The sequence below is a fragment of the Oxyura jamaicensis genome, chromosome 3, assembly GCF_011077185.1.
Source record: "Oxyura jamaicensis isolate SHBP4307 breed ruddy duck chromosome 3, BPBGC_Ojam_1.0, whole genome shotgun sequence".
NCBI classification, from domain to species: domain Eukaryota; kingdom Metazoa; phylum Chordata; class Aves; order Anseriformes; family Anatidae; genus Oxyura; species Oxyura jamaicensis.
The window spans coordinates 115,546,278-115,569,074 of NC_048895.1; the positions used below are offsets into that span (position 1 = coordinate 115,546,278).

General features: G+C 47.0%; 1 protein-coding gene across 1 annotated transcript in view; it reads left to right on the forward strand.

Moving 5' to 3' along the window:
- Positions 1-22,797, forward strand: part of XKR6 (XK related 6) — a 164,452-nt gene that overhangs the window by 116,851 nt on the left and 24,804 nt on the right. Inside the window, exon 2 of the mRNA XM_035323259.1 lies at positions 4,517-4,713. Within this exon, the coding sequence (XP_035179150.1) occupies positions 4,517-4,713 (197 nt within the window). The remainder of the gene's footprint in view (positions 1-4,516; positions 4,714-22,797) is intronic.

Here is a 22,797-nt window from a genome sequence, read left to right on the forward strand (position 1 = left end):
TGGCCTCAGGAAAAGTGATCAGGCCCATGTCCTTCGTAGAATATTGTAGATGAAGGGTGAGGTTCCTGACCTCAGGTCAGCTTATGGTTGTGTGGGACAGGCCACCAGGACTGGTCTTCCTTCAAAACACAGCCCAGGGTCTTCTTAACACCTTCTGCAGCCCTCTTACACACCAGCATCCTCTTTGTTTCAAGCCAGCCTGTTGCCTGAAGCATCCTCCTGCGCTTTCTGCTGGTGGTACTCGGAACCGCCTCTGTAAACTGCGCCGTGCCAAGGCACAGACATTATCCTGCAGTAGTCCCCACTGTTCAAGTGTCAACACAATCTCTGGCAATTTTGGCAAAAGCCAGCCAGCATGGATATAGCCACGTGGAATCAAGTGATGCCAGCTGGCCAAAGGCAAAGGCTGCTCTTTGGTTTCTTTTTAATGGTACAGACGGAGGCTTTGACTCCATAATCCTGTCTATGAACATTTCTGCTAAGTGGTCTTTGTCATCCACATGAAGCATCCCTTTTCATAGGACCATGGGCAGCTTTATTTTTTATAGCAGGAACCTCTCCTCTTCTCTCTCCTGGTGGCACCCTGGGGTCCTCCCCAAAGATTATTTGACCACATTTCTGGAGCTGATGGCTTTGGCTCCTCAAAAAATGTGTTTTGGCACAGGCACAGTGGTGACTTTGCCCCGTGTGGTTTGTGTGCTGCTGCAGCATACGTAGTAAATAAGCATGAGGGTAATTATACCAACAGGAATGCTGGGAACCCTGCCAGAACAGAGGGGACAGCCAACCCTTTGTGCATTTAAAGGAAAAACAAGTGTGTCCACCCCCCCAGCCCCAAATTAGTTCTATCTCTTGAAGCCATGATGGGACTTAGAACTAAAAATACATGAGTACACACAAATACACACACTCGTATACAAAAATAGCCAGCATTCAAAAAACAATAAAGAGTCCAAAGTTAGGCTCCTGTATCCAAAATTAAGCTCTTAAATAAATAAATTAGCCTGATTTTCAAAAGCACAGAGCGGTGAATGGCTTTCACTGACATAAGAGGAAGCATCGTGTTGCTAAAGATTGAAGATCAGGCCTGAATATGGATTTGGAAGTCTAATTATAGAATCCTGTTTGCTACTGGCTTGACCGAGAACAACAAATTTCAGGTGAAATGACATTGATCTCTTTTTTCTTAGAGTTTGTCTACACTTAACCAGTATTAGAAAAAGTAAGAAAAAAGCCATCAAATAAATAAAATACCACAAAGAAGAAAGACATATAATGGAATAAAACTGATTACACCAGTGCTGTACATACGTGTTCGTAAAGAGGATTAAGCATTGCCAATGTTATAGCTGGCTAAAATTTTATATTGATTAATTAGTTATGTATTAGGTGTTGAAAGCTTACCAGGTAGAAATACTGCCATTTTCAGCTGCTGTAGGATTTTCTCTGCTGAAAGTTCCCCAGATGACTGATACTGAGGCGGAATGGGTCTTTACTCCCTCCCTTCCTCTCTTTGTCAGATTTGGGGCTGAAGGATGCTAAAGAGAGATCAACATATTTCTGTACAGACCAAAGAGTATGTGGCCATCTCCTGGTGGTGAGATGGGGCTCGCCAGTGCATGCCACATGGAAGAGATGGCTCTGGTCCTGGCCTGATGTGGCTGATAGGCAGAGCCCATGTACACCTCATATACACCTCCTGGTGACAGCAGAGCCATCTTGGCAGGCTTAAAAGTTGGAGCCTTCCTTCCTTTCTGGAGATAAAATCCAAGGGGTGTTAGTTAAGTGGTGTGTGTTAAGGCTGGAAGGTGGAGAGGACCAAAGAGAAGTTCACTTCTGCTGCAAATGCTCCTTGGGGCTGTTCTCCTCATGTGCTATTCATTTGGGACGCTGTGATGTCTCGCTGGCCAAAATTATGCCAAGGGACTCCTTGAGGTCATAGTCATATGTGGAAGTTTGTCCTGGTAGTCTTCCAGCACAGAGCAGATTGGGCAGGGCTGGGCCTTAAGGCATCATGAAAACATCTGCCCCGTGTGGAGGACTGCCAGGAGGCCGAGTGCTGCTTCTCTCCTGGGTTTGTGCTGTGGTGGTCAGAGACCTGAGCGGTCACTGAGACATCTTGTTTCTCCTCTCCACCTGTTTGGAGGACTCTTGGAGAGCCCTTTTGGTGATCTGTGACTCTTGTTTCCCCAACTCATTCAGAGACAGGCCTGCAAGGTGGGCCTGTGCCAACCTCATGAGGTTCTACAAGGCCAAGGGCAAGGTCCTGCGTCTGGGCTGGGGTGATCCCAGGCACAAACACAGGCTGGGTGGAGAATGGATTGAGAAAAAAAGGGACCTCTGGAGGTCCTCAAGCAAGACCACTACCATTTTTACATTCCCTTCTGTGTGTTGCCTCCATGAACAGGTGGCATCTCCTCCCACTGTGGCCAGTCAGAAATATTCTTGCTTGAAATGTGGGATGGTGGCAAATATCTAGAGCTCAAAGAGAAATCATTGCAGGACATGGTGCCCCTTCTGTTTGCTTCTTCTTGGTCAGTTTGAATGACTCAATGTCGTCGTGATAGTTTGCTTCTGCCGACCTGTAGTCTTCAAAAAAGCAAACATGGCCTTAAAAACCTTCAACAAGTGGGGACAGCAATGTGGAAGCACAGAGGTCAAGAAAAAGTGAGCTATGAGATGGGACTGAGAGAAAAATACCTTTTTTTTTTTTTTTTTTTTTTTTTGAGTCAGGAGAAAGACTGGGGGTTTACATGATAACTGTGTACAAATGGGTAAAGGACTGCTGCAGGTGAAAGGGAACAAATTCTCCTTGCCTAGGGCTGAGATCATGAGAATTTAGTGCCTTAACCATCAGCAGATGAGCTTAGGCTTCATGTCCTAGCACGAATGGGAGCTCCTGGATGGGGGGGTACCCAAACAGGGTGACGGGATGGGTTGGGTAAACGTGTCTCTGGAAAAAGCTGGGCAGAGATGATGCTGTCTTTGCCCAAATGCATGTGGGCAGCACCTTATGGACACTACCACCTTTGTTTTTGGTGGTCCTGAGTCATTGACATTATGAAAACGAGCTGCATGCTCCTTTCCTCTGCTTTCTCCTTGAGCAACAAGGACAGCAGCTCGCTCTCCCCAGCTCTGCCTTTCCAGCTAAACAACATTTATTTAATTTTTTTGCGCATACGAAGGGAAGGCAGGATTCCTGTGTCATCCTGCAGCTTCTGGGGCTGGGGACTTTCGGGGAAATGCCGACTACGAGCGGTGGCACCGGGCGTGTGGGAGGAGAGCTGGTATCAGGGGGAGAGCAGCTGGTTCCACGGGCACTTCCACCCCACTCGGGCTCTGCTGGGGCTGTCCCACCGCTGTCACCAGTGTCCTGGGTGATTGGTGTAGCAGTTTCTCGAGTGTCGAGCCCCATCTGGTGGCTTTCCTGCGTCATTTTTTGCGTCCTCTGTCTTCTTTCGTTGCCTTTTTTTTTTTTTTTTTTTTTAATTTTGTGTGGTTGTGATCTCATCGGTTTGGTAAAACCCTTCTTGGTGTCTCCAGAAGGCACTTCAGCCCATACTCATGCTAGCTTCTGACATGGGACAGGTGAATGGTGTCAGGAGGGGATGTTTCTGTCCATTGACTAGCTTACATGGCCAGTTTTAGGGTCAGCATTAGGTGAAATGATTCCCATACCAAATTTCAGAGCACAAGCTTACAGCCACCCCTCAGGGTGAGGAAGGGAAGAGAGCTGGTATTAGATCATTAACATCAACAAAAACTAGCAAGGAACCTGTTAGGAGGCTTACCTTATTAAAATACTGTGAGTCTCGTGACATCTGGGCAGCTCGTGTTGCCCTGACTTGATCATTGCTGTTTAGAGGTTGGCCAGAGGTTCTGTCAAGGGAAGCTCTGCTCCCAGGGTGAGGTTTTCAGGTCTTTGCACGACTGATATGGAAGCAGGGCCAACAGAGCAGCATCTGTCCATACACCACACCTCCTTCTAGTCCATCATTGCCCAAAACCTCTATAGCTGATGAGTGGCAAGCTGTGGCCTTGTGGTCACACACGTGCTGAAGGTGACAGTGCTGTCCTGTTGCTCCACTTGTGATGAAATGAGGTCAGGTCTCTGGGGTCTGTGAGGGAAGGTCGTTGGTAGAGTGCTGAAGGGGCTTAGACAATCTGTCAAACCACCAGTAAGTGTCACGGCAAGCATTTGTCAAGTAGCTTCCCCTCTTGTCACGAGAACAAAGCAGAGGAGATGCTTTCTTGAGCAAGTGTTTGATGAGCGTTTCCTGCCCCCACGCTTCACATTTGGGTGGCACAAGTCAAAGATTTTTTGCATTATAAGAGCTATCCTCAGATCCTGCAGGAGATGCTGTTAGAGCTGCGGAGACACCTGTATGTACCCCCCAGACTCCCTTTCCCCCAGACAACCTCCCTCTCCCCATAGCCCTGACCCACAGCCCCACTCCCCTTTGATTTTATTGCTTGCTGAAGTCTCACACTCAGCTTTTCCTCCTGTTTCCTGCAGGTATATCCGAACTATGTACCTGGGGATCCAGAGCCAGAGGCGGAAGGAACACCAGCGGCGTTTCTACTGGGCTATGATGTACGAATATGCAGACGTAAATATGTTGCGCCTCCTGGAAACTTTCCTCGAGAGCGCCCCTCAACTGGTGCTACAGCTCTGCATAATGATCCAAAAGAACCGTGCAGAAACATTACCATGTAAGTGGCCCCCTCGTCCTCCCCTCCCCATCCTCCTGGCCTCCCCCCGTGCCCCCGCGCTCAGCTGCCGATGGATGTTGTGCTACGCAACCCGTGGCGTAAGGGGCTGCCACTTTGGACAAATCTCATTCCAGCTCCGTGCTGCGTTTGCTGGGTAAAATTTCTGCTCGTTCCACTGAGAAAAAGAAAAAAACAAACAGCATCAGTCAAAAGATGAGGTTCAGCTCTTCCAAACCCAGTCCAGTCTAGAGAAATTAGGAGGTTATCAGGAGGAGGCAGGCAGTTTCTGCTGAGGTTGGAAGTGCCATATGCTGTCTGGTGCTGGGTGAACACAATCCTTCTCTGCCTCAGTTTCCCTCCTAACATACGTGGGATGATAAAACTGGCCAGGTTTGGATTTGTGTTGTGAGGACAAACGGTTCAATGCCTGTGCAATGCTCTGATGGTGTTAAGTGCAGTAAAGTAGCTTGGTAAAGGCTGTAGGACCTTTACTGAAGAGTACCCAGGAAAGAAAGCTGGGTTATTGGTACCATAGTTTTCAGCAAGTCCAAAAAAATAGATGGGTGAAGGGAGTGGAGGGGATTATGTAGAGACAAAGCTGTTGTAGAGCAGGTGTCACTGCAAAGGGAGATATAGAGATAGATGAGCAGAACAGTGGAAGCAGCCACAGAGAGCTGGCCAATTCTGATGTCCTTGGCTGCAGTGATATCCTGGAGCATGGGGCATTTGTCCCAGCCAAGAGGCATAAACTGCTGTCTCATCTGTGGGGCGAGCAGCTCTATCAGCCCATGGGAAAGCTGGCTGCCAACAAGTCCCCAGGCTGAGGGAGAATTGTCCCTTCCGAGGACCAGTGGCAGTATCAGCTGATGCACTGCTGAGATATTCAGGCCCTACACAATTCACACACCAGGGGTGACACTTGGACAGTGTTTCCCAAAAACAGCCTGTGTGTAGCATGCCATTTCTGGGATATCTGAGGAGTTCCTGGGTGCTGGGATTGGAAGCGGGCAGTTCTTCAGGGTTCAGTTTTGCTGGTTGGACCAAGGTCACCGGTATCCAGAGCAGGACCCTGAGGAGTCGTACTCCTCTCCCCTTCCTCCATACATTAAGCACATCCATCACAGTGGTTTCTAGAGGTCTCCCTTCTCCTATTTAAGCAGTCTTTTTCTGAAACCTCTCATCACAAGCACTCCAGGCCTCCAAGCTGCTGCCACAATGAACACGAATTTCTGCAACTCCTCCTAGAGCTGCTCACATTCGCCAGTGCCCTTTTCCTGCTGCTTCCAACAGCTACTATTAACCCTGTTAAAAATGTACAAATCATAACTTAGGAGGCTTGCCCACGCCTTATGCAGATTGTTGGACTTGCTGCAGAAGGAGCTGGGTGAAGTTTGCTGGCCCCTGCTGTGTCAGGCGACAGGACCAAATAACCCCTCTCGGCTTTCAGATCTGCGGCTGTTTCAGTTCTCCACTTCCAGGCATGGCTGCCTAATCCACTGCACAAGCTGCATCATTTTCTTCCCCCTCCCTTCCTCCAGCTATGCAGTTCCTCTGTTCCTCCACCAAACCGAGCAGCCTGCTCTCTCTTCTGAGGCAGCACACGTCCTCTTGCTGAGCCCTGGAGGGCTCTTTCCCTGCCACGCTCCAGCACGCCGAGCCCTCCCGGTCCCCAAAGCACCTTCTCCCTGCCTACACCCTGCACGTCCCAGGGATGCTGCCTGCTGCACAGCGCAAGGGATGCGAGCAGCAGAGCTTGATCAGTGCTCCCGACTCAAATGCAAGGGTTCCTAGAGCTCCTCCACGCTCATTTGTGCTCCTGTCTCCCCCCCCCCCCCCGGCCACGTAATTATGCAAAGGGAAATTAATTGCTGAGAGGAACCATTATGAAGGGAATCATCAGAGATTTCCCTTAAGGCAGGCAGAAACCAAAGGAGAAGGAGATAGATATTGTTAGGATGTCGATGTGTTTACAAATCAAGTTTCTTCTGGCTCGGGGTGTCTAGGTGAGCCTGGCTTGTCAGACAAGACAGGGAAGGCCAGTTCTGCCTCTAAACAGGACCAGCATCAGCCTCACCTCTGCGGGATGCACACTGGCAAAAATGCCCACAGCAGGGCTCAAATCCTGGTACAGCCCGTGATAATATGTTCAGACTCTAGCCATTTCCCTATGATTCACCTAGTCTCTTATGGATTCAGTCAGTGCCAGAGTAAGGTCCACTTTCCATTTGCCATGTCATACATCCCACCTCCAAGCCTTCCTAACCTTAAGCCCTCCTCAAGTCCTTCCTCATCTTAAAATTGCAATGCCAAGCCTGGTGCAATCCAAGCCAAGCTTCAGTCTTCTCCACTGGTCAGCTAACGTCTTCGTTTCCTATTTAAGGAGCTGTAGTTTGGTGTTACTGAAATGGCTACCAGGAAGTTTTGCTTTTTTCTCCTGGTTCCCATGCTAAGATAGCTGTTGAGGTGAGAAGAGTGGATCCACTGGAAGTCCTTACTCAGACCCAGAGCATCTCCTCCAGAGATGCTTAGGAGCACGGTGACAGAAAGGGGTGATCTTGTCCTTCCTGGGCAAGTGGTCAGCAGGGAGCACTGTGAGGACTAGCAGAGAGGGATGCGAGCAGGCTAGCACTTAATTTAATGATTTACATACGTATTGGGCAGAGGGAAGAGAAAAAAGCCTCACCATGCTTTGCAGAATCATTTTACTCTGAGAGACACCTTGTTGAAAGGGCTGGGGGGAATCTATGCCTGTAGCTCCTTCAGAGCTCAAAAAATCAACATATTTCACTAATGGGCACCTGCTCACCCAATAATTAGGTTCTCCTGCACGGTCCAACACCACCAGCAACAGAAGTGCTGGAGCTGGAATTTGAGGTACAGTCCCAGCCTCTGTAAATCTTGGGACAGCAGCTGCTGAGATTTCCTGAAGGTCAGGATTCGTTCCTTCATCATATCCTTGGCACAAGGCAGACCAGATCTCAGCTTAGCTGCTGTTGCCTGATAACTTGGGAAGAGCAGAAAATAGCACAGAGAGAAAAGAAATAAGAACGCAGTGTACTCCATCGGGTGAGCAGATCTGACCTGGAAGATGCATGCTGAGATCCTGAGCTGAAGTACCTCGTGCTGTGGTTGCTGGGACAATCGGGTCTCCATCGGTTCCTGAATATGTATGGGGAAGGAGTTGATGTTGGTATGCAGGCCCTTTGCGAGCAATTCGTCTGCTACAACCTCAGCTGTTGGGGAAACTGGCAAGGAGTCCAAAACAGTCCTAAAATCATAGGATCATCTAGGTTGGAGAAGACCTTCAGCATCATCAAGTCCAACCATCAACCTGACCTGCTGAGTCCCACCACGAAACCATGTTCTGGTGTCAACGGAGGGTAAAGGAGGAAGGATATCTCCAAAACATGGCTCAGCCTGAGTCCAAAGGGGACAAAGGAGGTGAGATGAGATGCTCACCCTCTGGCTGCACGTATCTCCAGGGAACCTAGATGGAACCTAGGTGGTGCATTTACACCAACCACTTATCATTAGGCAAAAGGACTCAGAAGAAGATGCAACCCTGTCCCTCACTCATTGTAATTGTCCCTGAGATTCTAGAGAGGACAGGTGGAAGCGTGGCCATCCCTCTCACATTTCTGGACAGCACTGGACAGAGGACTTCCCTAACTTACCTTGGTTATAAATTGCACGGTGCTTTTAGGGAAGGAAACATAATACTAACACGCGAAAAAAAAAAAAAAAAAAAAAAAAAAAAAAAAAAAAAAAAAAAAAAAGCCCACAAACCCAGATCTTTATTTCATAACTGATAATTGCTCCTTGGGGATAATCCACCTCACTTCTTGCAGAGCAAACCATCCTTAGCCCACTTCACCCCTCAGAGGTGCCTGCTCTCCGCTCAATGGAAAGGAGCATACACAACCAGCTTAAAGGAGACATCCAAATTCTAGGCAGTTAGTGAGGTATGAGGGATTCCAGTTTTTAAGCATAAATCTCCTCTTAAGGAGGTTTCCTTTCACTTATTTTTTTTTTTCATGTGGCTACTTAAAGACTTAATGAGATTTAGCCGAACCTCTAATGTCCTTCCACTCATGTCATGAGTGCTTTATGCAATGCTTTGTCTGGGAATTTGCCGGCGTGAGGCTGCAGTATTCAGTGCTGGGCTTCTCCCCCCAGCAAGGCCCGTCGATCCACCAGTGCTGTTCTGTCTCCTCCACAGCCCTGCTGTTGATCTGAGTCAGATTTTCAACGTAAGCCTTCATTATGCAAAGTCCTGTTGAAGTCTCTGGGGTTTTGCGAGGTGTCTGCACTCTCTGCAGTCTGCAATAAGTAGTCTGAAGCCGCTCGTATATTTAAGAAAAAGCAACATTAGCTTCAGCCTGTCTGAGAGGTTGCTCGTTTAAGAAAAGTGATAAAAGTGAGGCACTGGAAGGGATTTGGGACATTTCAGCTACAGATGTGTGTTGGCTGCAGAGTTATCACGGTGGAGTTTGCAAAAGACATCGCCAAATCTTCTTGCTCCCCCCAAAGCAAAGCCCTATATCTGTTTTATCATCTCCTCGCTCTTCCTCTACCATGTCCAGAGGCCATTAATGATCAGAGCTTGTCCTTTGTCGCAGGAGCATTCCAATATGCTTTTCCCTGTAACTTAGTTCAGAAAAGTTGACTGCTTTTGTGGGGAATTGGAGGGAAGGGCATTGGAGGACAAGTGGTGGGTCAGCAGTTGTTCCCACTGCCCAGAGAAGGCATTTGCAACTGAGCTGAGTGGGTTTAGGATGAATCAACCTCAAGATAAAACACCCCTGCACCTAAGTGAGAGGCTTCCCGTGTGGGAGATAATGAGTTAAGTCTAACGTGGAGATAAATTTCTCAATTAATTTCCCCCTGATGACAGGCTGATAGTTAACCAATAATAAGCTGTGAATAATAGATACGCTGTGAACTACATACAGTCAGAAATGTCCTGTTAGATCTACTCACAGGATAGGAAATACATCCCAAGGCACCAGGATTTGATGAGGAATGGTTTGAGATCAAAAAACAAGGTGATGTCTCAAAGACAACAAATTAAGGGATTACTTCTTAGTCAGTCCTGTTCCCACTCTGGCCCCAAAGATCAAAGTAACCTTAGCTGGGGAAAGTAGAAAGGGAGCCTTCAACCTTTAGCTTCCCATGAGTGTGACTTTCAAATGTGATCAACACTGACCTGAACTTAACAGAAGAAGTTAAAGCTACCAAATCTCCACTGAGCCTCACTCAGTTTGAAAGTCTGTCCTGTGGGTAGCACTGCTAGGCCTGAGGGAGCACTAGAAGTTAGTGGGCCAAGCGGGTATGTCCGCAGAACAGCATGGCCCTGACATGGTTTGGGCCTGGACCAGCCAACTCTGAGCCTGATAATCCCCAAGGACTGCTTGGGAGTGAACACAGGACAGGGACCATTCCTGGCAGACAGTTTTGGTGTGGACACCTTTGGATGGCAAGTCATGGGGTACGGCCACAGGGTTGGAGAACAGTCCCTGCAAATGTTTGGTTCTCGGTAGAGATGCAGCCACAGAGGGCTATGGGTGGGAGATGCCGTGCAGAATGGAAAAGTGTGTGTAGAAGTGTGTTCTAATTGATCTCTTTTTCCTGAGATCCAGCAATAGAAATGTATACCCCAAAAAACTTTGCCTCATAGAATTCTAGATAACAGGAGATGGGGTGGAGGGAAGGTCTACCAGGATCAGACTCTAGGCTTTGGCTTGGTCTGTGACAGTTCACAGGGAAAAAAAAAGCACTAAAACTTTTCGCTGTGGAGCCGGAGATGTATTCTCCTCCTCTTGTCATTCCTTAGGGACTAAAAGAAATAGGAGACGTCCATCATGCAGCCCTAATTCCTTGTGACAGAAGAGGGGTAAGCAGAAAAGCAGTCACTCTGCCATGTGGGCAAGGAAAAACGACTCCACCAGTTGTGTGCTTGCTGAAGGAGCTTGTCAGAGAGGAAGCAGAGCAATCTCCACTGAAGCTTGCCATGATTCAACCACAATTTCCCCTTAAAAGTTCGTCAGCAAACCAAGGAGACACCCAGATAGCTCCAAGCACATCAGCAGCTCGCTCAGGAGGCCACTCATATGACTCAGGTGCTTTGCCAGACTGGGGCATATGGCTCTGTTCCTGCCTTCCCCTCCCTCTCACCAAAGCCGGATGACAGATAGCAATTTGGTGCCCTGCTTGAAACGAGTCGCTGGTGCCGGGCCAGTTCCCAGCAGCATCAAAAAGCCATCTCCACAGTTGGCAACGGCCACCGAGGATGTCTTGCTCCGGCGTGCTGAGAGCAGGCCAAGCCCAAGGCACACTGGCAGTGAGCGACGTGGGGGAAGCTTGCCCTACCATCAGCCGTATTGTCCCGGATTGGATCCAGAAGCCCCTGAAGCCAATGACAGCTTTTTTTTTTTTTTTTTTTTTTTTTTTTTTCCTTCCAATGGGCTTTGGAGCAAGCCCAGTGAGAGACGTCATCCTTCTCCCTTCTCCCATCCCCACCTGCAGCTTCTCTGTCCACCACCTTGCCATAGCTCTCGCTCTGTTATTTTGGAGCACTGATAGAAAAAAAACCTTCTGTTCCCTATCACGTGCCACCGTCAGGCGTATGACATGCCACAGCCAGTGAAGATGAGTCACCATTCACGGGACAGCACTGGCAGGCATCCAGTGCTGCCAATTTTAGGCTTTGTAGACTGTGGTAATCACCAGGGGGGTATTACATCCTCAGAGCACTACACAAGCGTTAGATCATGCTGTTCCTGGGGCTGCAGGCCAGCTGGGAAACTGAGGCATGGAGAGCGAGGTTTGATTAGCTTAAGGTCCTGGGGGAGGATCTCTACACTCCTAGGGAGCAAATTCATGCCAAGCAGATTCCAGGCAGGAAATTAAGGCCCTTTCAGGTAATTTTATGCTGCAGACTTTCTTGGAGATGTATCTGTTGTAACAAATTCATGATTAGAGCATAGGAGGAGGTGGCTAAACACTCCTGTGCAATTCGGTAGTAAGTTATATGGAAATTCAACTCTTTTCATCTTCAGGTTGCTCTAGCATACAACTCTGGGGTTCACCTCAGGCATCCATGAAACCATGATAACTCGGGATGAACAGAGAGCAGCTATCCACTGAGATGTGCAAAAAAACGTAGGAAGATGCAAGGCAAGCACTAGGCAGGGACTTCTCCTTGTTTCTACTGCTGAGATAGATGGAGCAGCTCAGGTTGACACAACTGGCTCAGAACTGCTGAGTGCTGAAGGAAAGAACATCTTTGTTTCAGAAACTATCAGTTGTTTTATCTGACTAGTTCAGGGTGACAGTCCTGAATCTGGGAGTGCAGCAGATTTACTGAGTCAGTGGAAATCTCTTCCTGCAATGACTTTTGTCCTAAGTGGCATTTGACTGACCTCATACTCTCGGTGCCCTCAGTACGTTCACTTCTTCCACGGAGGCTCACTGACGGAGGAAGTCCACCAGGCACGGCCATTTCCCTGTCGCAGAAGGCCCTATCTGAAATACCCATAGGTGCAAACAGACATTTACAGCAGGAGGCCAGACGCTTGCTTTGATCTCTACCTGATGTTCATTAACACGTTGAAGAGACAGTCTTGCTCTCCATCTTGTGTGAACATGAACTTCTCTGAGGATGAAAAGTCCCAGCAGAGACAAACCAACCTGAGTTTGATTTAACTGGTGGGTGCTGGCATGTCATTGGTTTCTGGTCTGATACACATCGCTCAGACATTTTTAGAGCGCACAGAGCATGGGAAGAAGAGGAAGAAACAGGTTCCTGCTGTTATTCTTGGGATTTGGTGTCCCTAGTGCCTGCAACTACCCCTCTGCGAGACGGCACCAGCTGCACCACATCCGTTTTTGTCACTTTGTCACTCCCCCTCACAGAAATGCTCTGCCAGACTCACTTTCCCGATGCCAGCCCTGTGTACTCTCCAGAAGGATTGAGATGCTCCTTCTTTTCAGGAAACCGTTCCCCTCACCTGCAGTTACATGGGGATAATTCCACCAGCAGCCCCTGCACAACAACAAAGATTTATAGGCCATAAGGTGAGCAAGGTATGCACTGCATACACGTCTCCTCTAAACACAGAATGAAGACCTCTTACTTTGGCCAGTGAATGTGAACCAAGCTGGATTTCCTTCTTGCCCCCTCCTCAGGTCAAAAGCTATTCATCCCAGGATGGGGATAAAGCTGTTTCTCTAAAGGCCTGCGAACTCTGTCCAGGTCTAAGCATAAACCAGAGGAGGTTTGTAGGATCCATGTTTCGTACTGTCTCATATTTTTTGAAGCATTGCCTTGACGTTGCCTCATCTCCAAGGAACTGGACATGGGAGCTGCATTTATAGTAGGAAGTGCCTTCACTAAGCCCTGGCAGAAGATCTTGCTGCCCCAGTCCAGTGACGAGTCTGCTGAGTTTCGTCTATGCTAATTACCCGAAACACATCAGAACATGAGCACAGCCACTAGATCTCGGTCACCCACGTGTTTCAGTTAGCAGCCCAGTCCCTGGCACGGTTGTAGCCCACAGCAACTTGCACCAACCCAAACAATTCCTTGGCTTGTAGCAGGCTTTAGCACAGGCCAAGGACTGTTCCCAACAAGCAACCTGGATCAGGCCACCCTGTTTTGGAAGCTAAAACAGAATAATGACAGGGATGTCGCAGTGAACAGAATTAGGCTTTGCTCAGTTAATGATCTCCAGGCTCAAAAGCTGCCTCACATCTGTGCCAGGGAAAAATAGATTCTTGAAGTTACTTTCGGAAATGGACAGCAGGGCTTTCTAGGGCTTTCTTTAGTGCTGATGTGCTCCTGAATTTTCAGAGTATTCTAGTCCCACCTGCAAGATTTCAACATCCTTTCAATTTGTCCTGGGCAGATGTAAACTCTTCTCAATGGCTGTTGTTCTCATCTGAATTATGGAAGAATGTCAGGAAAAAGACGATGTAGTAAATGTCAAATGCACAATATTGAAATGCAATAATGTATGTGTTTGTGGCAAGAGTTGTGTTGTTTCATGCCAACTATCCCTATTCAGAGCATAGAAATGGATGGGAAAATATTTTGGTTTAAATCAAACCGTGTGTGGTTTTTCTTAGCAAAGTTCTTCCCATTCCAGTTCATTCTGGTAGCCTTGTAAGCTGTGCTTCTCCTCTAAATATTCCCATGAGTAGAGTTCAGATATTGTTAGGTCTGAAAAATCTCAGTATAGAAGGCTTGTTCTGATCTTTGCAGAGTGTAAATCAGAATTCTGCTGGATTCTGTGAAGATATTCAAAATACTCAAGAATCTGAGAAAATCTGATTTTTCCCAGTTAAAATAATCACCCGAAAACGTTATATTTGTTCCTTACAGTTGTTCTGGGAAAGATTATTCTAAACAGCAGAGGGAAAAAAAAAAAAAAGCTAGATGTCATCAATCAATGGCCACTCAACTCTGCACATCTAACCAAGGAGCTACAGGAGCAGCACAGTCATACTGGGCCATCTTTAGTCCTCAGGGACTGATGGTAGATCCATGCCAATGGTGGTGTTTAGCTCCCCGCGTTAACTCTAAAGGAGCATAGGGTGACTTTTCTCCCATCTCAGGTACCAAGTAGGATCTGGATGCCTCTGGGCCTCAGCAGAGCTTGGCTGATGGCAATCTAGATAGGCTCAAGCTACTCTAATTTCTGAGATCAGAAAAGATTAAAAGAGAACCGGAAAGTACAGTAAGAAAAAGCAATGGAAATCTGTACAGATGACTTTGGCACTTCTCTGCTGGTTGTGCTCCTTTCAGGTTGAACCAGGTTTCTGTGATAGACCCTACTGCCCTGTAACATTGCCTGCTAAGAGGGATTTTGGTCTGCATGCATAGATTTGGATCCCATCCTTGCTGGAGGTGTTGCCAGGGCATGCTGATGGAGCACTTCAAGCAAAATCCCTTGGGGTCTCCTAAGGAACTTCAAGACCTCTTGTCTGTGGCTGTTCACTTATGGGGATTCAGGTGTTTGTTGGTTTGGGGTGTTGTGGTTTGGGTTTTTAGTTTGTTTGTTTTGTTTTGTTTTGTTTTTTCAGTGTGATTCTAAGACCGCGCTTAGCAGAACAGAATTGAATTTGACGGAATTTATCTGAAGTCTTTATAATGACAGCAATAACTGTGTGGAGGGTATCCTGCTCTAAATAGAGTGGCAATTCATACAGCCTTTGACAAAAATAGACATGTATAAGAGTTCTCATGCTCTATTTACAAACAACCTTAGCTGTGCCCAGGAAATCCTGGCTGCTGCTCACCCAGCATATTAGCAGTGCAGAATTAGCCCAGAATTATTCTTTTCTTGTTGCATGTCTCCCCCTCTCCTGCACTCCAGGATTACCTCCAGCTTCATTTGGGCTGAAATAATTCACGAAACTCCCCCCAGATTCCTGAGTGGTCTTACACTCCTGCTACACATTGGACCCCCTGAAATGTGTGATTTTGCAGTTAATTTCCATTAACTCCACCATTAGGCACTGATCAGAGACTCTTGTGGCTGGATGGACCCTCAGAAGATAGCTTTCCTCCATGAGGCAGGTTTGCTCATCTAGCTATAGCAAGAGTCATGCTGGTAGTTTCCACACATGTAGCTTTTGAGACCAGATTCCTACCAGAATTAACCTATAGTGGCGAAATAATATCTGGCTGTCGTAAAACTCTTTACACATCTGTAAGAGGCCTTATCTAAGCTCTAGCTGCCATTCCTAGGCTCCCCAGAGCAGTCTGAACACGACAGACACCTGGGATAATTTACTTTGCTGAAAATCTCAGCCTGGAAAATTTGATAATATGAGAACCTCTGGCTCCAGAGTTGAATCCCAGGTCTTCCACATTATTTTTTAAGTGATGAAAGGGATTATATGACCACGTGTGTCATAGGCAGAGGACTGTGCACAAAGTACATCTGTACCTGTAATACAAGCACAACTGGAGCCTAAGAACTGGTGCTAAACTAGTTGTGTTAGTGTGGTCCCTGATACAGTTTTGGCCAGCTAGTCCTTCCCTAAAACTTTCTCAGGCATAGGAAAATGGAAAAAGGAATTTTCCAAAAGGAATGATCCACGGTACAGGATGAAAGACCCTGGCTAACTAAGTGAGGTGTTTGAAAAATCTGTGCATATACAAGGATGGATATCTCATCTGAGTGCTACCAGAAATTTTTCAGCTGTGAAATGGGTGTCAGCAGCTGTTTTGCCTACATAAATAGGTAACAACTAAGGTTCTTGTGGTCAGCATCCTAGGAAGGGGGCAAAGCTGTTATGGAAGCCAAATATTGAACTTACACGCCTAAGAGGACTGTGTGCATGCATGCCTGTCAAGATGAGCTTTCTTCTCATTGATGTAGCAATGAGATAGTATTTTTTTTTTCTTTTGGTGGTAACTAATGGCTGTTCAGGGAAATGCAACTTGAAAATGCCCTCTGGTTGCAGCACCTGCTCTCATCAGGAAGGTGTTGGAGGATTGGTTTTCCTGCTTGGCCTTCAGTGGTATAAAATCATAATGTTGCGTCACCTGAATTTCCCTTTGTTCTGTTGGGTCTGGCAGTTTCTCCTCCACGGAAGCCAAGGCCAGCTGCTCTGCCCGATGTGGAGCCAGGGGCCAGTTTCCCCAACCCTCCTTTCTGCGCTCTCTTGATGGAACTCAGGGCTCTCCTATGAGCACTGGTGGGCATTTGGTAGATGCCAAACCACTGTTATCCAGGATACTTCTCATCTCGCTCACTTCTACTTTGTCATTTTGGTTTCATCATCCACACTCCAGGTAGAGTCAATGGAAAGACAGAGTGCCATTTCTAGAGGGCAACTCATCCTTTGTCTGACAGCTCTCCTAGGGTAAGATACACCCTGAGGCATATGACGCAAGGAAGATCTTCATTAAGAGTGTTTTAAAAATGGAAGAAGGCTTGCCAATCCTTACACAGTAGGTGATAGCCAGCATTTTCAACAGGAGATTTAACACTTTGCCAAGGGTATTCAAGAATATTCCGAAACAGAGAGCAGATTATCCCATTTCTGCTTGGCCTAGGGTGCTCATGCCTCCTGCAGAAGGATCAGTTGCTGGCCTGCATTCACAAGAAGACGCGAGACTAGATGGCCTCAGGGCTTGAGCCAGTTTGGCAGCTCCTGTGTTCACAGAGTTGAATAGGAGGAGACATGACAGAGGCAGCCGAGATAAGGAGAGCACAGATCAGATGAAGAACAAAGGACGTGGACAATCACCTCTTCTGGCAGTACAGAAAAGGGGCATTCAAGAGAGCTGAAAGGCAGCAGGATGAAAGGGGAAAAAAGCAAGCCCTTTGACACACAATCCACAGTGAACCCATGGAGCTCGGTTCCTCAATTTAGTGTTTAGGTGAAGACTTGGGGGGAAAGTAAAAAGGGATCCAATGTTTCTGGGGTCAGTGAGGACATCTGCAGTCATCTGAATTAGGTGAAAAGAAAAGGTTTTAGGAAGCATTCACACTTCAGGACATGAGAGGACATGAGCCAGGCATTAACTGGCAGGGTTTGGAAGGCAGCTCTTCATGTGAGCAAGTTATTCTGAAGTTGTCTTGGTATGGACTTTCACATTACAAGGTTCAGGAATGTAGATGTTCATCTGATGTAAAATGGAAAAGCAGCCAGTGGGAAACCCAATGTTCAAGTCACATCTCTTCCCAGTGTCAAGCTTTGCTTTCTCATTCCTGGTCACTCCAGCTCTGTGTAGAGTACATAAGTAAACTGGCAGTCCTGTGTAAAAAAGGCAGAGCCCAGTGAGGTGTCAGACTGCCATGACAGATGGAGAGCAGATCTACCCCAAAATGGGTCCATACCCATAAGGGGTCCGTCCCCCAGGAGCAAACTGCTCCAGCACGGGTCCCCCATGGGCGGCAGCTCCCCGCAGACCCCCTGGTCCTGTGTGGGCTCCTCTCCACGGGCTGCAGCTCCGGCCCGGGGCCTGCTCCTGCGGGGGCTCTCCATGGGCCACAGCCTCCTCCAGGCCACATCCACCTGCTCCACCGGGGGCTCCTACATGGGCTGCAGCATGGAGATCTGCTCCATGTGGGACCCTTGGGCTGCAGGGGGACAGCCTGCTCCACCAGGGGCCTCTCCACAGGCCACAGGGGAACTGCTGCTGCCTGCCTGGAGCACCTCCTGCCCTCCTTCTGCACTGACCTGGGGGGCTGCAGGGCTGGTTCTCTGCAGCTGCAATTGTGCAGCAGGCTTTTTTTGTTTGGTTGGTTGTTTGTTTTCCTTTCTTAAATCTGTTCTCCCAGAGGCCAACCCTGCATCGCTCATGGCTTGGCTGTGGCCAGCAGCAGGTCCCTTTTGGAGCCAGCTGGAGCTGGCCCTTATCTAATATGGAGCATTCTGGGTTCTTCTCACAGAGGCCACCCCTGCAGCCCCCCTGCTGCCACATAAACCACATACTGGTTAAGGAAGCATTCTGAAATTCTATGAGGAAAATTAATCCAAAACAGTCTTAAGTATTTATTTTCTAGTAATGATCCATATTTTTCCATGTAGAAAGTGAAAAACAGAGGCAGAATGAGGGAAAGAAAACAAAAGTCATTGCTTCCCCTAAAAGGAAAGAAAAAAAAATCAAGCATCAGACTAAACAGGAACAATTAAAAATTTGCATCTGGGGTCTGATTCTGACCTCTTTTACTCTGGTGCAAATAAAAGATTAAAAAGTAAGGGACAGCAACTCTTAAGCAATGTTGTTACACGAGCAGAATCTGGCTCAGTCTCTTTTGTTCAGAAATGCATGCATCAAAACAAAAACCTGTTCCTAGATTCATGCTGAGCTTGAGAAAGGGACGTGCCACCCAAAGGGGAAAACACGATAACAGGGCTCTCAGCACGGAGCCTGAGCAGCCAGTGAGTGATGGGGAGGAACTGAGATGTAGCACTCGGCATTAAGCAAGTGCTTCCTTCACACAGGGGTTGATGGAAGGGTTCATGTCATGCTAAATGCTTGCCGTACTTGCTATCCAGCTCACCAGAAAGAAATGTTGGTATATTCCCATTTTTTAAGAGAGTCTTCAGGAGAATTGATGTCAAAAAAGAAATAGAGCACCATTTAAGCATTATTTTCAGCTTTAAAGGGACAGGTACCACAGTAAATACTTGGGAATATGCTATGGTAAGTGCATTCGGATTACTTACAGCAAATAACCTGCAGCTGGATTCATTATGGAAACTGTACATGGCTCTAGTGAAAACCCTCTCCCTTCAGTAGAACAGTGCCGTGAGTAAGGGAAAAAAATGATATATTTTTCATTTTAAATATTATTATTATTATTATTATTATTTTGTATGTGATTTGTCTACAGCTTTTATTACACATGTAAAGCCATGTGTAATTGCATAGTGTTAACAGTCCAAGTAGTCTGGTATGGCTTTCCATGCACTGTTTTTGTTCCTGCGTGTACACGGGCTTTGAAAACAGGAATGGCAATTTAAGGGGAGTAATTGGTTTGAGTCTCTCATGGATGTTGTTTTTTCAGAGAGCTTCATTACATTCTGAGGTGACCTTTCCTTTTTCTGGGCCATCAGTAGGAACTAAAGCCTAAAATTCAGCCTGCCTTTGTGAGCTTCAGTGAGCCTCCAGGACCTTTCTTTGTAGTCAGAATCATTCATGCTCCTCTCCCCTGGTATCAGATCTCTACCAGCATTATACTCTAGTCCACTCATGTTTTCATGATCCCAAGCAATGGTTCTTGTTTCCTTTCCTTAGAGATTCTATTTCTTGGTCGAACACTTTTCTCAGAAAATTTAGTGTTTTATACAGATGTCTTACTTCCTGCTGCTTTCTCATTTCTTTTCAATGTTTATTGTTGTTCAATCTCCATGCTGCTTGTGTTTAACAGTCCACTCAGGACTGTTCATTAGGTCCCCCTGAGAAAGGCAGAATTACTAAGGCAAGAATCATAAATTCATAGATTCATAGATTCAAAGAATAATTTGGGTTGGAAGGGATCTTTAAGATCACCCAGTTCCAACCCCCTGCCATGGGCAAGGATGCCACCCACTAGATCAGGACCTCATCCAGCCTAGTCTTGAGCACCTCCAGGGATAGGGCATCCACAGCTTCTCAGGGCAATCTGTTCCAGTACCTCACCACCCTCTGAGTGAAGAATTTCCTCCTAACATCAAATCCAAATCTCCTCTCTTTTACTTTAAAATCATTCCCTCCTTTTACTTTAAAATCATTATCTGCCTGACTAGAAGTCAGCATCAAGGCAGTTCAGGATGATGGATGAGTGCCAGATTCAGACACGTAAACCAAAGTGTCACTGACGGAGGTGCCTCCATGTGACAAGGGTATCCAAGCTCCCTTTGCGATCAATGGTGATGCGGGCAATATAGCCTCAAGGTCTAGACACTGACCTTTTTTCATACAGCTCTGGCTCCACTGGCTATAATAAGTAAGGAACCACTTTGGTTGGCTTTCATCATTGAATCATAGAATATCTCAGGTTGGAAGGGACTTACAAGGACCATCAAGTCCAGCTCCTGGCTCCACAAAGCACCACCCAAAGGTCAGACCCTACATCTGAGAGCATTGTCCCAACACTTCTTGAACTCCAGCAGCTGTGCTGTGACCACTGCCCTGGGGAGTCTGTCCCAGTGCCCAGCCTCCTCTGGGTGCAGAACCTTTCCCTCACACCCAGCCTGACCCTCCCCTGTCCCAGCTCCATGCCGTTCCCTCGGGTCCTGTCGCTGTCCCCAGAGAGCAGAGCTCAGCGCCTGCCCCTCCGCTCCCCTCATGAGGGAGCTGCAGGCCGCCATGAGGCCTCCCCTCGGCCTGCTCTGCTCTGGGCTGAACAAACCAAGGCACCTCAGCCACTCCTCACACGCCATTCCCTCCAGACCCTTCACCATCTTTGTAGCCCTCCTTTGGACATTCTCCAGTAGTTTTACCTTATATTGTGGTACCCAAAACTGCATAAAGTGAGAGGCAGTACTCAAGTAAGTCTAGTGTCATTTGAGATACCATGAGTGCCCTGCCTCACTCCTACTTACAGCCCCCAAATGTTGTTGCTTTCTGTATGCACATTTGTCATATCAGCTTGCTCCACAGGGGGGTCTTGAATAGACTAGAGCATCTGAAATTGTGCTGGAATCCTGTCTGTGTTGGTTGCATGTATCCCTAATTCTCCACTGAGTAAAGTTAGAGACATCACTCAGGCATGACACCTCAGGATGGGTCTCTGCAGTAGATGAGTCCTATCTGAAATGCCATGGCAAGGTGTGCTGTGATGTGAAGGAGATGTATTCCCTGCTTTAGCATGGATTTTATATGAGATCTTGAGTAAATACTTCAAATCTTCATGCTTAATCTGTCAGATGGGCATGTTTTACAGCTTTACCTCACTCTGCTGAATGTAGGATAGATGTCTCACCATAAGGACTTTGGGGCATGTTACTAAAGGGATCTGGGGAACTAATTCTTGTGATGTGTCATTCAAGGCACATGGGCTTGACTCCTCAAGGGTGCTGACTACACCCTGTGAGTCACACACTGCTTCCTAGCAGGTGATAGCAGGAGTTCAAGGACTGTTGTATGGCCTGGTACAGAGGGGTTAAAGATAACAGCTTGTGCCACCCTGAACTGTTATGAGCAGGTGCAGCCATAGGGCTTCCAGCTGGAAGGTGATGTCCAGACTCACACAGGCTCAGCAGACCATGGCAGGTATTTTCTAATCCCAAGACTAAGCACAGAGTGGGTGGAGTGGGAGTGGGTTTTGTGTAATGACTTCAGTTTCAAACCAACCCCAACCTTGATTTGATAAACAAAGCTTGGAAGGGAGTTGAAGCCCACTCATGCTTAGATGAAGGTGCGTCAGTTACCATGTGCAAAAATAAAAATAAAAAAATACTTCCCATGTGATCCAACTTTCCAGGACTTTTTGTTCCAGTTATAATTGGAGAGATCTCTATAGCTGTTCAGAAATAAGGCCTGGGAGAAATGGAACAGTAAGGAGCAGTTTAACCCAGAGTATGTGAAAACTGTGCATTGTATGAAGAAGTCAGAGGCTAGAAGCAACAGGGAAAGATGGGAAAGAGAAACTCATGGCCCACATGATGAAAACCAAGGTATACTTTGCCATTTAGGTCTGTGTGAAATGTTCAGGGAATAATTTTTGTGGCAACACTGTAAGCAGTACTGGAGAAGTTTTCATATTGCTCCATGGTTCCGGTTGATGTCCACCTACTGATTGTATCCCTTTGACACCCAGCCCAAAACTGCATTCAACACAGAGTCATGAATTTTTAAACAATGGCAGGAATATGTCAAAATGTCTAGAGATACTTCACACACACAAACAGACCTGAGTGCAAATGAGGAGGCAACAAACTGTTTTGTAAGGGTAAGACTCATCCCACCTGACTGCTGGTGTTCACAAGTCCCCGCACTTCCCTGTCAAGGGATGGAGGCAGACACTTTGGGAGCATGAGTCAACCCCCCTGTCCCACACATGGATCTTAGGACAGGGTGAATCACTTTCTGGGGGTGTCTGCCTCTCTCTGTCAGCTTGAGGAGATATTCAGATGACTAGCAGCAGGCATGGTACCATGCAATGTAAGTGACTCAACACACGTACCCTCAGCCAGCTCTGTGCAAATTACAGCAAAGACTGTGATTAGTGTAGGTTTCTGCACTGAAAGCATTACAGTGGGAAAAGCCTTTATGTGTATACTGGGTTTTTGTTTCTGGTGTATTTTATTCCTCTTTCTATACTAGAATAAATGAACCCAACAGAAATATTTTTAAGCCAGAGTGACACATCTGTCTCTTGTGGGTTGGCGCTGCTTGAGTTTCAATATACAGGTACATCTAATGCTGTACATGTTTCTAGTATAACAGCACTAAAATAAGCCAATACATGATTTTTTTTTTCTGTTAATTGTGGAAAGTTTCTAAACTGAATAGGTAGAAGGTATTGAAACAAGTGATACTTAGCATAGTGGCAATTACCTAAAAAAACTTGTGACATTGCCCAGGCTTCAAAAACTGTTAATCACATCCATCGAAATTACAAGGTAGCTTTAAAA